We start from the raw sequence: 21,248 nt of genomic DNA, 5'->3' as shown, positions 1-21,248 counted from the left end.
ATCACAGAAAAACTCCTCATGTTTCTCAGCTCTTTGTATTTCAAGAACGGTTCCTTTGGTTTCTACTGAGAGATACGTGACCTCATACATGTTTGTTCTCAAAGATACTGGGTGTTTGCTCTTGAAGATTCTGCCATCTTTGCACAGCCCTGCAGAGAGCCAAAGGAAGGGGAGAATGTGGGCAAGCTGCAGCATGCAATAGGAAGGCTCAGTTCAGTCCTCACTTAGCACCCTATTGGGTGCTGATAAGAATTCCTGACCATGAGGCATGCTTTGTTAAAAGGAGCCAGACAGGTTCTCCCTGTTCTTAAGACCTTAAAAAAGTGTTCCATGTTTTGTATTTCTAATAGTTACTTCACATAAACATTATTCCTTAGGATTTGAGGCTTAGATTACTATAATATTTGAATATAAATGCTTCATATATAATTCCTTTTCTCTTTTCAAAAGTGAATTTCGCTACCTCCTAAGTGAAAGACAAAGTGGACTTGCTATCAGTGTGCATAATAAAATCAAAGCAGCATAAAGAAAAGTTTTTCTCCGAGTTTGATCATCAGCACTGAACATCAATAATTAACAAGGGCATTACAATACAGGCATCACTAAAGAGATCTTTCTATAACTCACTAACTGTCTGCATACTCTCCTCATTGCCACTTTCATTTCTTGATTCCTGAATGTATAAATGACTGGATTCAGGAAAGGAGTGAGAACTGCATAAAAGATGGCCAAAAACTTATCCAGGTGTGTGGAAGGAAATGGCCATGTATAGATAAAAATTAAAGGACCAAAGAACAGAGCTACTGCAGTGATGTGAGCTGAAAGTGTGGACAGAGACTTAGATGAACTACCTGAAGAGTGTTTCTGAACAGTGAGAATGACGACAATGTAGGAAATGATCAGAATGAAGATGGAGCCAATAGAGATGAATCCACTGTTGGCCATGACCATGAACTCTAGTTGGTATGTGTCTATGCAGGCAAGTTTGATCAACCGAGGAAGGTCACAGTAAAAGCTGTCCAACACATTTGGGCCACAGAAGGGTAAGTTTACTACAAAAGGCAGCTGAACCATGGAGTGGAGAAAGCCTATTATCCAGGCAGCCACTAAAAAGGAGATGCACATTCTAGGGTTCATGATGGTCAGATAGTGGAGAGGCTTACATATTGCAACATATCTATCAAAGGCCATGGCTATGAGCAGCATCATCTCCACACCACCAACGATGTGGATGAAGAAGATTTGAGCGATGCAGCCTCTAAAGGAGATGACTCTATGCTTTCTGAAAAGGTCATAAATCATCTTGGGAGAAGTGACAGAAGAAACTCCCAGGTCAATGAAGGAGAGGTTGGCCAACAGAAAGTACATGGGAGAGTGTAAGTGAGGGTCACAAGTCACAGTGAGAATAATGAGAGAGCTTCCCATCATGCTTGCCACATAAAATGTGGATGAGAACACAAACAGAAGTAGCTGGATCTTCCAGGAGTTGGTAAGTCCCAGGAGCACAAACTCTGACACCACAGACTGATTTGCTCCATCCATTAGCTTTGTTAGCATTACTACCTGAAGGAGGACAATAGAAAAAATGTAAATCATGATAATTATGTTAATAATAAATTAGAAGAAAAGGGATTACAGTTATGAAAGCCTATTTCTACATTAGCATTAGAACTGACCTAATATGCTCGTGACCTTAAAATGTCTTTACCCAGGAAAACTGATGGTTATCATATGGGGCTATTCTTAGCAAACTTATTTTTTCTGCATTTAATACCCTCTGCTTCCTCCCAGGATTGATGCCCTGTATTACTCATGAGATACAAGATGTTCAGCATTAGTATAAGGAATTCAACCTCAACCCTTTAAATTTGGGTTCAAAACCAACATGATCCAATCCTAGTTACAATGAACTAATCACTACTGCCATCTCTTTCAAGTCTACAAACTTTCGCCTGGCCCCACCCATGGGAACACATTCACCTTCAATATTATTTAAAGGTTTACCATATTTACCCAGTTTTGGCTTACTATTACTAGCATTTATTTTATTGTCCCTGTATTATAGTGAACTGATAACAACTCTAACTTACCAAGTAGACTCTAAGCTTCTTGAAGGCAGGGATTTTGGCTTATTCATATTTGTACTCCCTAAAAAGTGGTCCAGAGAGGTGTAGGTCCATGAACTGTTACCAATTTGTATCATACCAGGTAGAGAGTTTGTGAGTCAGTATTTAAAAACTTCTCTAGCAATTTGATGTACAGTGATGCCAAGTTTTGTACTTCAAAAAAGTAATAGTCCATGAAGAATTAGAAATAAAGGGAAAAATCTTATCCTTTAGCACAGGTAATTTGAGAAACATTGTCTTAGGGTTCTTAGCATACGATCTGAAAATCCTAAAACTATGAAATGCACAATGTAGTGGAAGCCATTTTGTACAAATCTCTATATAAGGACTTATTCCAGTATCACGTGATTATTAATTCTAGAGATACAACTTAGTGAAGGGAATATGGGTTTTGGATTTAGATTTATACTACAGTTCATTCATTGATAGCTTTATCTTGGAAAAGTTGCTTAAATTCTTTGAGCTTCCTTTTATTTACCTATGTGATTGCAATTAGTAGAATAACTAATGCATCTAGACATAAGGTGATAGTAAGTAAGTAAGTAAGTGTTAGTCTCTCAGTCATGCCCGACTTTGCAACCCCATGGACTGCAGCCCACCAGGCTCCTCTGTCCATGACATTTTTCAGGCAAGGATACTGGAGTGGGTTGCCATTTCCTTCTCCAGGGGATCTTCCTGACCTAGGGATCGAAACCAGGTCTCCCGAATTGCAGACAGATTCTTTACTGACTGAGCTACAAGGGAAGTAAGGTGATAGTAAGTATTCAGTAAATATTATGTTTAGTAAGTATTCAGTAAATATTATGTTTACTTTATTTCACTTGCCCTCATAGCACTCAGTACATGAGACATAGTGAGTGAATAAGAAAACAAAACACTAATGACATACAGGGAGTAGAAGACTTTTATATCAGAAAATATATTTCATAAATAATTAAGAAAAATATTAATATTTAAGTTTTCTTAAAAATTATCTTGTGTAAGTTTAATTGATTTGCTCTCAAAGCACACTGTATTCTAGCAGTACTTAACAGATATGTAATTATTTGTTCAATTTCTGCTTCCCATCTAGGCTGCAAGTTCTACAAAGTTAAGAAATGCATCTGCCTTCCTCAATCCCATTCACTGAAAATTTACAATCACAAATAATTGTTTGCTAAAACTCTGAATAACAAGTACAGTTGTCCCTTGAGCAATATGAATTTGAACTTTGTGAGTCCATTTACATGTGGATTTTTTAATAAATATACAAAAATATACCTGTAGAAAATTGTGCAAAACTTATATTGAAGTGGATAGCCTGTTCTTATATAGACATAAGGTGATTAATATTTAATGTAAAATTAACAATGTGCTAGTTTCCTTAATCTTTCATAACTTGGCTTTATAAAATTACTTTACTGTATAGTAATTGGAGACACTACCTATCAGCCTGTGATCACAAGTAAGTATGTTTTAAAAACTCGAACAATGTTATATTATTGTTATTGTGAATAACAATAACTATTATTGTGAAGCTATATACCATAAAGGGCTTCCCTGATAGGTCAATTGGTAAAGAATCTGCCTGCAATGCAGGAGACCCTGGTTTGATTCCTGGGTCAGGAAGATCCGCTGGAGAAGGGACAGGCTACCCACTCCAGTGTTCTAAGAGTATATATTCTAGCCTTGGAGTACAAAATAAAGCAGGGCAAAGGCTAACAGAGTTTTGCCAAGAGAATGCACTGCTCATAGCAAACACCCTCCTCCAAAAACACAAGAGATGACTCTACACATGAACATCACCAGATGGTCAATACCAAAATCAGATTGACATATTCTTTGCAGCCGAAGATGGAGAAGCTCTATACAGTCAACAAAATCAAAACCGGAGCTGATGTGGCTCAGATCATGAACTCCTTATTGCCAAATTCAGATTTAAATTGAAGAAAGTAGGGAAAACCAACAGGCCATTCAGGTATGACCTAAATCAAATCACTTATGATTATACAATGAAAGCGACAAATAAATTAAAGGGACTAGATCTGATAGACAGAGTGTCTGAAGAATTATTGATGGAGGTTCATGACATTGTTCAGGAGGCAGTGATCAAGACCATCCTCAAGAAAAAGAAATGCAAAAAGGCAAAAAGGTTGTTTGAGGAGGCCTTACAAATACCTGAAAAAAGAAGAGAAGCTAAAGGCAAAGGAGAAAAGAAAAGATATACCCATTTGAATGCAGAGTTCCAAAGAATAGGAAGGAGAGATAAGAAAGCCTTCTTCAGTGATCAATGCAAAGAAATAGAGGAAAACAGTAGAATGGGAAAGACTAGATATCTGTTCAAGAAAACTGGAAATACCAAGGGAACATTTCATTCAAAGCTGGGCACAATAAATGAGAGAAATGGTTTGGACCTAATAGAAGCAGAAGATGTTAAGAGATGGCAAGAATACACAGAAGAACTATACAAAAACGATCTTCATGACCGAGATAACCATGATGGTGTGATCACACACTTAGAGCCAGACATCCTGGAGTCTGAAGTCAAGTGGGCCTTAGGAAGCATCACTATGAACAAAGCCAGTGAAGGTGATGGAATTCCAGTTGAGCTATTTCAAATCTGTAAAGATGATTCTGTTAAAATGCTGCACTCTATATGCCAGCAAATTTGGAAAACTCAGCAGTAGCCACAGGACTGGAAAAGGTTAGTTTTCATTCCAATCTCAAAGAAAGGTAATGCCAGAGAATGTTCAAACTACTGCATAATTGCACTCATCACATGCTAGCAAAGTAATGCTCACAATTCTCCAAGCCAGACTTCAACAATACGTGAACTGTGAACTGCCAGATGTTCAAGCTGGATTTAGAAAAGGCAGAGGAACCAGAGATCAAATTGCCAACATTCATTCAGTTCAGTTCAGTTCAATCGCTCAGTCGTGTCCGACTCTTTGTGACCCCATGAATCGCAGCACGCCAGACCTCCCTGTCCATCACCAACTCCTGGAGTTCACTCAAACTCACGTCCATTGAGTCGGTGATGCCATCCAGCCATCTCATCCTCTGTTGTACCTTTTCCTCCTGCCCCCAATCCCTCCCAGCATCAGAGTCTTTTCCAATGAGTCAACTCTCGCATGAGCTGGTCAAAGTACTGGAGTTTCAGCTTTAGCATCATTCTTACCAAGAACACCCAGGGCTGATCTCCTTTAGAATGGACTGGTTGGATCTCCTTGCAGTCCAAGGGACTCTCAAGAGTCTTCTACAACACCACAGTTCAAAAGCATCAATTCTTTGGTGCTCAGTTTTCTTTATAGTCCAACTCTCACATCCATACATGACCACTGGAAAAACCATAGCCTTGACTAGACGGACCTTTGTTGGCAAAGTAATGTCTCTGCTTTTCAATATGCTATCTAGGTTGGTCATAACTTTTCTATCAAGAAGTAAGTGTCTTTTAATTTCATGGCTGCAATCACCATCTGCAGTGATTTTGGAGCAAAAAAAAAAAAAAAGGTCAGACACTGTTTCCATTTTTTCACCATCTATTTCCCATGAAGTGATGGGACTGGATGCCATGATCTTTGTTTTCTGAATGTTAAGCCAACTTTTTCACTCTCCACTTTCACTTTCATCAAGAGGCTTTTTAGTTCCTCTTCACTTTCTGCCATAAGGGTGGTGTCATCTGCATATCTGAGGCTATTGATATTTCTCCCAGCAATCCTGATTCCAGCTTGTGCTTCTTCCAGCCCAGCATTTCTCAAGAGGTACTCTGCATAGAAGTTAAATCAGCAGGGTGGCAATATACAGCCTTGACATACTCCTTTTCCTATTTGGAACCAGTCGTTGTTCCATGTCCAGTTGTCACTATTGCTTTCTGACCTGCATATAGGTTTCTCAGGAGGAAGGTCAGGTAGTCTAGTATTTCCGTCTTTTCCAGAAAGTTCCACAGTTTATTGTGATCCACACAGTTGAAGGCTTTGGCATAGTCAATAAAGCAGAAATAGATGTTTTCCTGGAACTCTCTTGCTTTTTCCATAATGCAGCAGATGTTGGCAAATTGATCTCTAGTTCCTCTGCCTTTTCTGAAACCAGTTTGAACATCTGGAAGTTCACGGTTCACATATTGCTGAAGCCTGGCTTGGAGAATTTTGAGCATTACTTTACTAGCGTGTGAGATGAGCGCAATTGTGCGGTAGTTTGAGCATTCTTTGGCATTGCCTTTCTTTGGGATTGGAATGAAAACTGACCTTTTCCAGTCCTGTGGCCACTGCTGAGTTTTCCAAATTTGCTGGCATATTGAGTGCAGCACTTTCACAGCATCATCTTTCAGGATTTGAAATAGCTTTATTCGAATTCCATCACCTCCACTATATCTTCTGCTTCTGTTAGGTCCATACCATTTCTGTCCTTTATCGAGCCCATCTTTGCATGAAATGTTCCCTTGGTATCTCTAATTTTCTTGAAGAGATCTCTAGTCTTTCCCATTCTGTTGTTTTCCTCTATTTCTTTGCACTGATCGCTGAGGAAGGCTTTCTTATCTCTTCTTGCTCTTCTTTGGAACTCTGCATTCAGATGCTTATATCTTTCCTTTTCTCCTTTGCTTTTTGCTCCTCTTCTTTTCACAGCTATTTGTAAGGCCTCCCCAGACAGCCATTTTGCTTTTTTGCATTTCTTTTCCATGAGGATGGTCTTGATTCCTGTCTCCTGTACAATGTCACGAACCTTCATCCATAGTTCACCAGGCACTCTATCAGATCTAGTCCCTTAAATCTCTTTCTCACTTCCACTGTAAAATCATAAGGGATTTGATTTAGGTCATATCTGAATGGTCTAGTGGTTTCCCCTACTTTCTTCAATTTAACTTTGAATTTGGCAATAAGGAGCTCATGATTTGAGCCACAGTCAGTTCCCGGTCTTGTTTTTGCTGACTGTGTAGAGCTTCTCCATCTTGAGCTGCAAAGAATATAATCAATCTTAGATCAGTGTTGACCATCTAGTGATGTCCATGTGTAGAGTCTTCTCTCATGTTGTTGGAAGAGGGTGTTTACTATGACCAGTGCGTTCTCTTGGCAAAACTCTATTAGTCTTTGCCCTGCTTCATTCCATATTCCAAGGCCAAATTTGCCTGTTACTCCAGGTGTTTCTTGACTTCCTACTTTTGCATTCCAGTCCCCTATCATGAAAAGGACATCTTTTTTGGGTGTTAGTTCTAAAAGGTCTTGTAGGTCTTCATAGAACCGTTCAACTTCAGCTACTTCAGCATTACTGGTTAGGGCATAGCCTTGGATTACTGTGATACTGAATGGTTTGCCTTGGAAACGAACAGAGATCATTCTGTCGTTTTTGAGATTGCATCCAAGTACTTGATTTCAGACTCTTGTTGACCATGATGGCTACTCCATTTCTTCTAAGGGATTTCTGCCTGCAGTAGTAGATATAATGGTCATCTGAGTTAAATTCACCCATTCCAGTCCATTTTAATTCTCGGAATCCTAGAATGTTGATGTTCACTTTTGCCATCCTGTTTGACCACTTCCAATTTGCCTTGATTCATGGACCTGACATTCCAGGTTCCTATGCAATATTGCTCTTTATAGCTTCGGACCTTCCTTCTATCACCAGTCAGATCCACAACTGGGTATTGTTTTTGCTTTGGCTCCATCCCTTCATTCTTTCTGTAGTTATTTCTCCACTGATGTCCAGTAGCATATTGGGTACCTACTGACCTGGGGAGTTCCTCTTTCAGTATCCTATCATTTTTCCTTTTCATATTGTTCCTGGGGTTCTCAAGGCAAGAATACTGAAGTGGTTTGCCATTCCCTTCTCCAGTGGACCACATTCTGTCAGACCTCTCCACAATGATCCACCTGTTTTGGGTGGCCCCACGGGCATGGTTTAGTTTCATTGAGTTAGACAAGGCTGTGGTCCTAAGGTGATTAGATTGACTAGTTTTCTGTGATTATGATTTCAGTGTGTCTGCCCTCTGATTCCCTCTTGCAACACCTACCATCTTACTTGGGTTTCTCTTACCTTGGATGTGGGGTATCTCTTCATGGCTGCTCCAGCAAAGCTCAGCCGCTGCTCCTTACCTTGGATGAGGTGTGTCTCCTCACCGCCGCCCCTCCTGACCTTGACATGGAGTAGCTCCTTTAGGCCCTCCTGCACCCGTGTAGCCACCGCTCCTTGGACGTGGGGTTGCTCCTCTTGCCCGCTGCCCCTGACCTTGGGCATGGGGTCCTCCCGGCTTCTGCCTCTGACCTCAGATGTGTGGTAGCTCCTCTCAGCTGCGCTTGTACACTGTCGCAGCTGCCCGTGCTTCATCAACATTCATTGGACCATCAAAAAAGCAACAGGGTTCCTGAAAAAAAAACCTACTTCTGCTTCATTGAATACATCAAAGCCTTGGACTGTGTGGATCATGGAAAACTGTAGAAAATTCTTCAAAAGATGGGAATACCAGACCTCCTGATCTGCCTCCTGACAAATCTGTATGCAGGTCAAGAAGCAACCGTTAGAACCAGACATGGAACAACAGACTGGTTTCAGATAGGGAAAGGAGTACGTCAAGGCTATATATTGTCACCCTGATTATTTAACATATGCAGAGTACATCATGCGAAATACCAGGCTAGATAAAGCAAAAGTTGGAATCAAGATTGCTGGGAGAAATATTAATAACCTCAGATACACAGATGACACCACCCTTATGGCAAAAAGCAAAGAAGAACTAAAGAGGCTCCTGATGAAAGTGAGAGAATGAAAAAGGTGGCTCAAAACTCAACATTCAAAACACAAAGATCATGGCATCTGGTCCCATCACTTCATGGCAAAAAGATGGAGAGATATGGAAACAGTGACAGACTTTATGGTTCTTGGGTCCAAAATCACTGAAGATAGTGCTTGAGGCCATGAAATTAAAAGACTCCTGCTCCTTGGAAGAAAAGCTATGGCCAAGCTAAACAGCATATTAAAAAACAGAGACATTACTTTGCTGAAAAAGGTCTGTCTAGTCAAAGCTATGGTTTTTCCAGTAGTCATGTATGGATGTGAGAGCTGGACCATAAAGAAAGCTGAGCACCAAAGAATTGATGCTTTTGAATTGTGGTATTGGAGAAGATTCTTGAGGGTCCTTTGAACTGCAAGGAGATCAAACCAGTCAATCTTAAAGGAAATCAGTCCTGAATATTGTTGGAAGGGCTGATGCTAAAGCTGAAACTCCAATCCTTTGGCCACCTGATATGAAGAGCTGACTCATTGGAAAAGACCTTAATGCTGGGAAAGATTTGAAGGCAAGAGGAGAAGGTGATGACAGAAGATGAGATGGTTGGATGGCATCACTGACTTGATGGACATGAGTTTGATTGAGCTCTGGGAATTGGTGATGAACAGAGAAGCCTGGCGTGCTGCAGTCCATGGGGTCACAAAGAGTTGGACAGGACTGAGTGGGCTGAAGTGACTGACTGATATACCATAAAATTTTATAGTGATTCATTCATTATTGAATCAGCAAGGCTACCATAAAGCAATTGTATTGATTTCTGTAGGTTACTTTGAGGCAATTATATTGCTGCTTCTTCATTATCAGTATATAAATTGCTATGACTAAGGATCAGTCTCTCTTCACTTATCTTTTCTTTTTTGATGTCTAGTGTTAGCAATATGTGTAATATACACAATATTTTGTATCTTACAAGATATGTAGATATAGGTATAGACAGATGATTTATCTTATAAACAGATGATGTAAAGTTACAGTGCTGTAAATATATTTTCTCTTCCTTAACATTTGCACACTACTATACTAAATGGCAACCTACTCCAGTATTCTTGCCTGGAAAATCCCATAGATGGAGGAGCCTGGTAGGCTACAGTCCATGGGGTTGCAAAGAATTGGACATGACTGAGCAACTTCACTTTCACACTTAAAATAGATAACCAACAGGGACCTACTGTATAGCACAGGGAACTCTGCTCAATATTTTGTAACACCCTAATTAGGAGAAGAATTTGAAAAAGAAACAGATACATGTATATCTGTTGTACACTTTGTTGTACACCTGAAACTAACACATTGTTAATCAACTATGCTCTAAAATAAAATAAAAAGTTAAAAATATTTTCTTTCTCTAGCTGACTTGATTGTAAGAATATAGTATGAATGTGTGTGTGCTCAGTTTCGTCTGACTCTGCAACCCCATGGATTCCAACCGAGGAATCAAACCTACATCTCCTGGATTGTGGGTATATTCTTTACACGTTGAGCCTTGAGGGAAGCCCAAAAAAGAAGAAGGGGAGATACCAAAAATATTGGTTCTGTGAAAAATTGGCTAAAATTTTCAGTGATGTGAAAAATAGGATGTAAACAGATAGCCTTCAACATAGGAGAATCAGACTGCAAATCTTATAGTAATAGGTAATAGCAGATTATGTATGTACTTATAACAAGTCAACAAAGATAAAATGGATATAATTGGATGTTTAAAAAAAATTACAATATCCCTGGTTATATAACTGATGAGATGCACTAAAAGACTGAGAAGAGTTCTCAAGAGACAAAAAGATTAGAGACTAGATTATAAAAGTGAAGGGATAAGGAGAAGAAACTATGTTAAAATGAGAACTAAAAAGAAAAAAGGATTAAAGAAAGTATGTGTATAATGACAAGAAGAGAAAAGACAAGGTCCACTTTATGAAATATGACTTTCATGACTTTCTGGGCCCACTCTTCAGAAATTTTATAATCATAAACAACATTTAATACTGTATTTCAAGTATCATTTAGGCACTCAGTCTCTTGGAAGATGTTCTCCATAAGCTTTATCAATTATACACATCAAATTGTAAGATTTATTTGCCCTTTGGATCTCCAATACCTTCAACTACTTAAGAACTGGAATTTGAGGAAAATGGGTTTACAGGGGAAAGAACTATAACCATGAAGCCTGATAGGATAATGCTAAGAGTGATTTACTTACTGTGAAATAAGTACTGGAAAAAAGAGCTTAGAAGTCAAAATTAAAGTTTCCCTAGATGTACTAAAAGGAAGAAAAGTATACATCAAATATCATAATACAGAAACTCACAGTTCTAAGTGTGAAAGTCTAGATGGAGACACCAGGATATGATGTCTAGTCACCTCTTGTTTAGTTACTAAGTCGTGTCCAACTCTTCTGTGACACCACAGACTGTAGAGTGCCAGGTTCCTCTCTCCACGAGATCTCACAGGTGAGAATACTAGATTGGGTTATTTCCTTCTTCAGGGAATCTTCCTGACCCAAAGATCAAACCTGTGTCTCCTGCATTGCAGGTGGATTCTTTACCATTGAGCCACCAGAGAAACGCCATGATGTCTAGTCACCTAGGAGTCAATATCTAGAAACCACCTCCTGACTGATGATGTTCTAAAACCCCGTTCTCTTACAGATTGGTTTTTCTCAAAGGAGAAAGTTGTTAGATTGTTTTTCTCAAATACATTAATTCTAACTCTTTATTAAAGTAATTAAGTATTCAGATATAAAAGAAAAGGCCCAATCCTTTGCCTTTTATTGTGATTAATTCCCTTTCTTGATCCATGTAGAATCAATTAATCTTCCAGAAATAGATTCCAAGACATTTAATCTTTATAGATAAGGGAAATATTGGCAGCTATGGTTCCAAATTATAGAATTATTAAGCTGAAAGGGGATTATGACATCTTTTAGTTTTGAAAATCTAGACTATCATTGTAAATTTCCTTCTCAACCTAAAAATATTGAGAGGGTATAACTTCCCTCAGCTGAAATGCCCTGCATTTTGTTTAAAAATTGTCATAAATTTGTCTCCACACCTAAGTAAATATCTGCTTCTCCTAAATTAAGAACAGTTCTTTTACTTGTCATAACAGTGTGCAAGAAAATAATTTTCAATGTCTCTTTCAATTAACTTTTTATGTATATATACTCAGCAAACTAAGCTTTCAGTTTTCAAGACTCAAAAACTCAATCCCTTTTACATTTTCTCTTGGGATCTCTTTTTTCTGTACTTCTATGTCCAAAAAAATCACACATGTCAACTCTTTCTAAACCTTCTGCATTCTACTTACAGTTTAAAGACAGAATTTAAAAAGCAAAATTCGAAAATTATAAAGCATTTAAGAGAGTAGTAGAGCCAACTGATATTTAAGTTTTTATTTTACTTGTCTACTTTCCATATCATATTATAAGATGATATTTACACTGGAAATAATTTATTCAGTTTCACATTTTTGGATGTCTCTTCTATTCAGGTAGTTCCTATTCAGACTTTTTTTCATCTTGAAAATATTACAAGTACCTAATTAATTTTTTCCCCTTTTTCAGAGCATTGGTTTATAATTTATGTCTTTTGAAGAACTAATGGAGATTACAAGAACCCTTGTTTTCTTAGTTTCTTATGTCAGCAATTTTTCTTACCTGTTTATCAAACTACAGAGGATGAGAATCATTCATATAATCATCTTGGCAACAGAGTGCTAAACCCCAAACATTAAAAAATCATTTGACTTTTCCTAATATCTTTCATGCTACCCTAATGCAAAAGCTGTGTGACTCTAGTAAAAGGCCAAAGTCAGTTTACTTTTTGCAACATATCAATACCCCTTTTACACTTATACTCCACTGCTTGTCAATTTGTTACTTCAGACACTAGCTACCCAGTTTTAGGGTAACACTCATGCATTTGAATATATGACTCACATCCTTAGCAGCTCATATCTGACATTAGAGTTACTTTCCTTATTGTTGTTTACCCTTATTACGTTCTTTTACCTGTACAAAGAAAAGAATATCTTCATAGAGTCTTAGATTTTCTGTGTTCTTTAATATAAAGTGCTACAAAATATTGTTGTTGTAGAAATAAAGCTAATTAATATTTCCAGAGGACACTGATCAAGTGATTCTGCCTAGAAGACAGTTGCAAGGAGTTCATGGGTCTAGGGACTTTACCCCTGGGGACTTATTTGGTTTGACCAGAACAGAGATTCTAAAAAACTCATAATAAGACACTAGAGACAGAGAGGAAACAACATATGTTTATTAACATTGAAAAATGGAACGCAAGGTCTGTAAACAAGATTTTGTTAATTTGACTTATAACTTTCAAATATTTCTTTCTTCTTTAAAAAAATCTTTTGGTTGTGGTGCACAACATGTGGGATCCTAGTTTCCAGACCGGGGATCAAACCCCTGCCTCTGCATTGGGAGCTTGGAGTCTTAACCACTGGACCACCGTGGAAGTCCCTCAGATATTTCAATATATGGCTTACGTACTTTTGTTTTCACTCTTGCCCATGTCCCCACTATTGCCATAGGCAATAACTCTTTCATTTACAGATTCAGTGATATGAGGAGCCCAAAATTGTCAGAGGCCAGTCTTAGCTGTATTCCCTTTGGAATATTCTTCCCAGGAGGCATTAGGACCTCTGAGCTTACTAATCCGAAGTTCACAAGAATGGGGAGTATAAATTCCCATGGTAAATGATTCAATCTTATTGCTAAAGTGACTTCCCCCCTCTTAGGTTCACATATGCTGGCTATAGGACAGAGGGCAATATGTAGTGGCCACTGGTTTAAGATATGTTCTGCACAGAATAGATAGCCTCCTAAACTTGCTAGGTGTTCACTTCCCAACTGATACAAAAGCTGAGCATTTACAAGGCCATTCCATCATGCCATCAGTGAGCTGTTTCTTAGTTATGGAGCATGCATGTGTGTATGCATGCTATAGTAAATTCTTTTGGTCTGTTGTTATACTTCATTTTCTGTAAAAATGTGCCCAGAGCTGCTGATGTTTCATGGGACATCACAAGAACAGATAAAGGCAAGAAAGGTATTCTGTAAGCCTATAAATGATAGTTTCTGCAGATGTGCCATGGTTGGGAAAGAAAAATCAGTACCCTGAATAAATTTATATCACTATGAAGACAGGTCTGTAATCCTGGAAAATCTGGATGGTGAGTCTACTGAGAGCATGGTGAGGTATGGCACCATAAAGGGTTCTGAGGCTTTATATGTTAGAGAGGGCACAGAGAATGCCTATGCAAAAGACTTTTAGAGATTACTCACTATACAGGAACAAGATGATTTGCCTCTGTGATGTAAAACTTGCCTCCAACTTCCCTCCCTAGACTGCATGTCAAAGAATTTATAGTTTGGTCTTTCTTAGGTCTTAAGGAAACAAACCAACCATTAGCCTTGTTTACAAATGAGTAACATCTATAGTAAGTAAGATTAGTAAGTATCATAGGACATCTTTTCTTCCAAGGAAAGTATACAATTACAGATATTCCCTGTCTGAGGGAAGGGAAAGATGGCTGTATAGGAAGACCCTGAACTCATCTCCTTCCACAGGCACATTGAATATATACCTACATAAAGAGCAACTGCTTCTGAAGAAGATCTGAGGATTGATTGACCATCTACTGCACAGAGTTAGTCTACATAAAAATGGAATACCCATGATGAGGGTAAAAAAGGAGAGTGAAAAAGGTGGCTTAGAACTCAACATTCAAAATCTAAGACCATGCCATCCAGTCCCATCACATGATGGCAAACACAAGGGGAAAAAGTGGAAACAGTGGCAGATTTTATTTTCCTGGGCTCCAAAATCACTGTGGACAGTGACTGAACCCACGGAATTAAAAGACGCTTGCTCCTTGGAAGGAAAGCTATGACAAAACTTAGTGTATTAAAAAGCAAAGGTATCACTTTGCCAACAAAGGTCTGTATAGTCAAAGCTATGGTATTTCCAGTAGTCATGTATGGATGGGAGTTTGGACCATAAAGAAGACAGAGCACCAAAGAATCAATTCAGTTCAGTCCCTCAGTCATGTCCGACTCTTTGTGACCCCATGAATCACAGGATGCCAGACCTCCCTGTCCATCACCAACTCCCGGAGTTCACTCAGACTCATGTCCATCGAGTCAGTGATGCCATCCAGTCATCTCATCCTCTGTCGTCCCCTTCTTCTCCTGCCCTCAATCCCTCCCAGCATCAGAGTCTTTTCCAGTGAGTCAACTCTTCCCATGAGGTGGCCAAAGTACTGGAGTTTCAGCTTTAGCATCATTCCTTCCAAAGAAATCCCAGGGCTGATCTCCTTCAGAATGGACTGGTTGGATCTCCTTGCAGTCCAAGGGACTCTCGAGAGTCTTCTCCAATACCACAGTTCAAAAGCATCAATTCTTTGGTGCTCAGCCTTCTTCACAGTCCAACTCTCACATCCATACATGATCACAGGAAAAACCATAGCCTTGACTAGACGGACCTTTGTTGGCAAAGTAATGCCTCTGCTTTTCAATATGCTATCTAGATTGGTCATAACTTTCCTTCCAAGTAGTAAGTGTCTTTTAATTTCATGGCTGCAGTCACCATCTGCAGTGATTTTCGAGCCAAAAAAAAAAAAAAAAAGTCTGACCCTGTTTCCACTGTTTACCTGTCTATTTCCCATGAAGTGATGGGACCAGATGCCATGGTCTTCATTTTCTGAATGTTGAGCTTTAAGCCAAGTTTTTCACTCTCCTCTTTCCCTTTCATCAAGAGGCTTTTTAGTTCCTCTTCACTTTCTGCCATAAGGGTGGTGTCATCTGCATATCTGAGATTATTGATATTTCTCCCGACAATCTTGATTCCAGCTTGTGTTTCTATGCTTTCAAATTGTGAAGCTGGAGAAGGCTCTTGAAAGTCCCTTGGACTGTAAGGAGATCAAACCAATAATCCAAAAGGAAATCAGCCCTGAATAATCATTGGAAACTCCAACACTTTGGCCACCTGAGACAAAGAGCTGACTTACTGGAAAAGACACTGATGCTGGAAAAGGCTGAAAGCAAAGGAGAATGGGGCAGCAGAGGATGAAATGGTTAGATAGCATCATTGACTCACTGGACATTAATTTGAGCAAAACTCTAGGAAATAGTGTAAAACATGGAAGCCTTGCAAGCTGCAGTCCATTGGGTTGCCAAGAGTCAGACACGACTTAGAGATTGAACAACAACCCTTCATGGGAACCCCACCAGACATAGAGACCTTCAACAGGGAGGACTATGACTGGTGTGCTCCCCTGAGACATGCTGAACAAATAGTAGTTTCAAATACACCTAGACTATATGAGAAGACAACCTACTTAGTAACCGGAGGTCATCTGTCAAACAAACGGGAAACTGCTGGAGCTCTCTTAAAGGTCAGAGATGCTAAGGAGCTCCATTTTTGATGCCCCTCCCACTATGGAGAATCTGCATGGTCTGTACTTCCTCAGTGCCCAGCCATCCTTTTAAGATTGTCTTAGGTGCTGCACTCCCCAGGCACTGCCTCCAGTCTGGATGCTCATGTTCCAGCCAGCTTGCCAAAGCCCCAAAACACAAGTAGTCTACTCAAGAGGATGTTTCCCCATGGGGACAGTTTTTCAAGACCTCGAGAGGTCACTGTTTCACCTAATTCATAGAAACAAGAACCACTGGTCAAACCAAATGAAAAGACAGATAAGTATGTTCTAAACAAAAGAACAAAATGAAACACCAGACAAACTCTAATGAAATGAAGATAAGTAATTTACCTGATAAAGAGTTCAAAAAAATGACCATAAGGGTGTTCATAATACCTGGGAAAAGAAAGGAGGAACTCAGTGAGAACTTAAATTCTTAGATAATGTAAGAAAGAACCAATCACAAATGAAGAATTCAATAAATAGATGGAATCAACAGAAGACTGGATGATATGGAAGAGAAGCAATCTGTGAGCTGTGCTAGTGGAAATCACCCAGTCAGAACAGAGAAAAAGAAGAAAGAATTTTTTGAAATGGAAAAGATTTTAGTAAAATTATGATGTCACAATTTAAATGCTCTACGGAGTTGGAATCATGAAAAGTACAATTTCTATGCTGCAGAAAGTGATAGCTAAAGCTAAAAAAACCCAACAAATTCAGGGAGACATTTGAATACAAATATTTGTATTATACAAACAGAAAAATTCAAATACAATATTTGAAAGCAAATAATAGAAATATTATAATAAAGGAATTAATATCATTAGCATAGATGTGGCACTGATAAATCAATATGCAAAAGCTAGTATTCCACTGATGAGAACAGGGTGGAATAACATCTCAACACAGGATATTAATTTCTATTTCATAAGAAAAAATATGTGACAACTTTTTGTCTGTCTTGAATCACTTTTGTCCTTCCACTGTTGACAGTATCCCACCTCCCCCATTTGAGAAATGTTCCTCCTTAAATTCATATAGTTCTCTGGAGGTTGTCAACCATACGCTTTGGTCTTTGCCACTAAGGTGGGCATCCAGACATAGTCCATGAAAGATCTGGCATAGAGCTAAAACAATGCTAACTAGAATTCTTTCACTGTGTTTTAATATAGATGTTAGGAAAGGAAACCTCTCCCTTTCCTACAGGGTTGCTCAGCTGAAATGACTTAAAATTTGAGTTATTTGCAGCCTCTCTTCACTTCCTACACGATGCATAAAAAAGTCCATGTGCAACAGAAGAAAATAAGACCAATGTACAGGGAAAAAAATAGTCAATAGAGAAGGAGGAGAGAAAGAAACAGACCAAGGAGCAAGACAAATGGAGTGAATGAGAGATAAAAATCCCAAAGTGTGCAAGTAAATGACTCCCTGGAGACTGTGAGGCTGGATCCAGTATTAGACATCCCAGTACCCTGAGTCAATAAGTTCCTTTAAAAAATATTAAAAGAGTTTTTGCATTGTGGTAAAAATCTATGTATATAAACACATTTCACCAGTTCTAAGTACAGCTCAGTAATGTTAAGTATATTCAAGTTGTTGTACAGTAAATCTATATATCTTTTCTTCTTGAACAACGGAAATTTTTCAATTCTTTGTTTTAGTTACTTTAAGCTTTTTTTGATTGGATTCCTGACACATGTAATTCAAAGAGTTCAGATTAATAATGTGAAAAAGTACAAGTATAAAAAAAAGAAAGTTAAGATAATTTTTTTAAAAAGAGCTTCCCAGGTGGCTCAATGGTAAAAGAATCTGCCGGCCAATGCAGGAGATGCAGGAAACACAGATTTGATCCTTGGGCTGGGAAGATCCCCTGGAGGAGCAAATGGCAACCAGCTCCAGTGTTCTTGCCTGGGAAATCCCATGGACAAAGGAGACTGGTGGGCTAACGTCCAGGGGGGTCACAAAAGAGTTGGACATGGCTTAGTGACTAAATGACAAAATAAATGGATATACAGGTATTAGTTTTCCAAGGATTCAAAAATGGACTCAACAATGAATAAATGATATAAGGACAATGGAAATAAAGAGAAAAGTCAAAGAAAGTATCAAGTAAGATAAGATATAAAGTAAATAACGACTGCTTGTAAGACCAAAGGAATATTGATAAACTATATAAGAATCTATAAAAATCAGAGTTGTTTGCAGTACATCCTTGAGAATAAGCCTTAGTTCCTGTTTGTTGAAATGGGTATGAATTCTAAACCTGTTGATGCAAATCCTTCATTTCTTTATAAGAGAATATAGTCATATAGAAAGCATTTTCCAAACTTAAATTTAATTTGCAATTCATTCAAATGCAACAGGAATAGTCATGCCAGGAGAAGGAATGGGAAGAACCTGGCTAGTCACATGTGGAAATAAGAAAGTATCTGTAATAACATAGGGATTAGATGACCTGGAACATAGTATGAAAATGAGTCAAAAGGTAAACCTTGTGATGCCCAGCCAACACTGTCCAGATAGAAGTCCTGACCTAAGGATCTTATTTTTCCAGTGTGATGGTAGGCATATCCTAGTGTGGGGACATAGTCATTAAATATCAAAATCTGATATGATTAAATATTTGTATAATCCAGCTAACTCTTCTTGCTCTGATTCCCTGCTCATTAATGTTTGTATCACTGTTTAACTTCCCAGAAAATTTCCTACAGTTGTGAGTTACATTTATGTGTAAGTTCAGGCCACTTAACTGATTTTTCTATGACAAATTAATAAATAGGCATCTTGATGTATATATTTCCATGTAGTATTGCTTTATAAGTGTCAATTGACAATCCTTTATATAACCCACTCTGACACTGAAGAGACAATTTTGAAGTTTCGGTTCAGTTCAGTTGCTCAGTAGTGTCTGACTCTTTGCGATTCCATGGACTGCAGCACACCAGACTTCCTTGTCCTCACCAACTCCCGAGCTTGCTCAAACTCATGTCCATTGAGTCTGTGATGCCATCCAACCATCTCATCCTCTGTCTAGAAGTCTGCTGCTGCTGCTGCTAAGTCGCTTCAGTTGTATCTGACTCTGCGACCCCATAGATGGCAGCCCAGCAGGCTCTGTCATCCCTGGGATTCTCCAGGCAAGAACACTGGAGTGGGTTGCCATTTCCTTCTCCAAGGCATGAAGTGAAGTTGCTCAGTCGTGTCTGACTCTCAGCAACCCCATGGACTGTTTAGAAGTCTAGACCATAGAAAATCCATCAGATAATGTCTCCTGAAAAACAAGCAATTGGCCTTCCCCAGAAGATACTTTTTACCACACCATATACTTCCTCCAACCATAGTCAGTGACATGGTTTCTCAGTTAACATTTGTAAAAGAATCATATTATTTTAATCTGGGTCATCTAAACGTGAATATAGTACTTGAAAACTCCCAATATTAATAATAGAAGTATAATATCACTCCAGCTCAGTAAAGAGACTTTATAATACTTTGGGCATTTAAGAAATCCTTCTGTAAATAATAAATTGACTGCATACTTTCTTCATTGCCACTTTCATTTCTTTGTTCCTCAATGTATAGATGACTGAATTTAAAAAAGGGGTGAGAACTGTATCAAAAACAACAAGGAATTTGTCTAGGTGTGACGTGGAGTGAGGCCAGATGTAAACAAAGATGCAAGGACCGAAGAACAAAATCACCACCAAGACATGAGTTGACAAAGTGGAGAGGGCCTTAGACGAGCTACCTGAAGAGTGTTTCCGAACAGTGATGAGGATAAAAATGTAGGAGACAATCAATATGAAGAATGATCCCAGGGATATGAATCCACTGTTGGTTGTGACCATAGACTCTAGCCTGAAGGTGTCTGTGCAGGCAAGTTTGATGAACTGAGGAAAGTCACAATAAAAACTATCAATTATATTAGGGCCACAGATCGGCAATTTTACAACAAAACCCAGTTGAACCACAGAGTGAATAAAGCCAATTATCCATGCAGCCACAAGAAGCAGAAGACACATTTTTCTGCTCATAATAGTGAAATAGTGGAGAGGCTTACATATGGCAACATATCTGTCAAAGGCCATGGCGATAAGAAGCACCATCTCCACACCACCAATGATATGGATGAAGAAGATTTGTGCGATGCAGCCTCCAAAGGAGATGACTTTATGTTTTCTAAAAACGTCATAAATCATCTTGGGAGAAATTACAGAAGAAACTCCCAGGTCAGTGATGGAGAGGTTGGCCAACAGAAAGTACATGGGGGAGTGTAAGAGAGGGTTCCTCATCACAGTGAGAACAATGAGGGAGTTTCCTAGCATGCTGGCCATGTAAAAGACGGAAGAGAACATGAAGAGGAGAAGTTGGATCTCCCAGGAATTGGTGAGTCCCAGGAACACAAACTCTGACACCATGGAGTGATTCATTCCATGAACTGATATACCAGTTAGAATGTTGAAAAAGAAACTAAAGAAAAAGAAAAGGAAATTAAATATTAATAATTTTTTATATTATTAAATATAATAATCACTTATTCAAGGATATTCACACTCCAAAGACTATAAAACTCCTCAATTCCTTCTCAGGACCATATAATTACTAAACAGCATTTTTCCTGTGGTCATCTAAAGTAGTTGGGTCACTTCCATGTGCAATGTTCCTTTCACCACAGCCTCCAGGACTACTCATCTATAAATAAGAGAATAGAACAAACATGCTAACATAGTAGATGTCCATGGTCAGACTTGGAGGGGAAGGGACAGTGGTATAGTGCACCACAAAGAGAAAAAGAAGAGGTAGAAATGTCCTTTGCCAGAACACACATATTCCATTTTTAAATTGTTCATAAAGCAATCCTTCAGCTATTCAAGTTGTGTCATTTCGTAACCTCACCTCATCTCTGGCACATACTATGTGTCTTGAATCCTTTTATG

At 38.7% G+C, this 21,248-nt stretch overlaps 2 protein-coding genes across 2 annotated transcripts; both read right to left on the bottom strand.

The window, feature by feature from the left end:
* Positions 1 to 352: 352 nt before the first annotated feature.
* Positions 353 to 1,542, bottom strand: LOC109564317 (olfactory receptor 4F3/4F16/4F29-like). Its single transcript, XM_019967801.2, has one exon. It carries the CDS (start codon positions 1,540 to 1,542, stop codon positions 586 to 588), a length of 957 nt encoding a protein of 318 aa, XP_019823360.2. The 3' UTR covers positions 353 to 585.
* Positions 1,543 to 19,811: 18,269 nt separating this feature from the next.
* LOC109564515 (olfactory receptor 4F3/4F16/4F29-like) lies at positions 19,812 to 20,748 on the bottom strand. Its single transcript, XM_019967945.2, has one exon. The coding sequence runs from the start codon at positions 20,739 to 20,741 to the stop codon at positions 19,812 to 19,814; it is 930 nt and encodes a 309-aa protein (XP_019823504.2). The 5' UTR covers positions 20,742 to 20,748.
* Between the last annotated feature and the right edge of the window lie 500 nt (positions 20,749 to 21,248).

The sequence above is a fragment of the Bos indicus genome, chromosome 10, assembly GCF_029378745.1.
Source record: "Bos indicus isolate NIAB-ARS_2022 breed Sahiwal x Tharparkar chromosome 10, NIAB-ARS_B.indTharparkar_mat_pri_1.0, whole genome shotgun sequence".
NCBI lineage: Eukaryota > Metazoa > Chordata > Mammalia > Artiodactyla > Bovidae > Bos > Bos indicus.
Note: the sequence above shows the minus strand (reverse complement) of the source record. Positions and strands in the feature narration are given on the sequence as shown.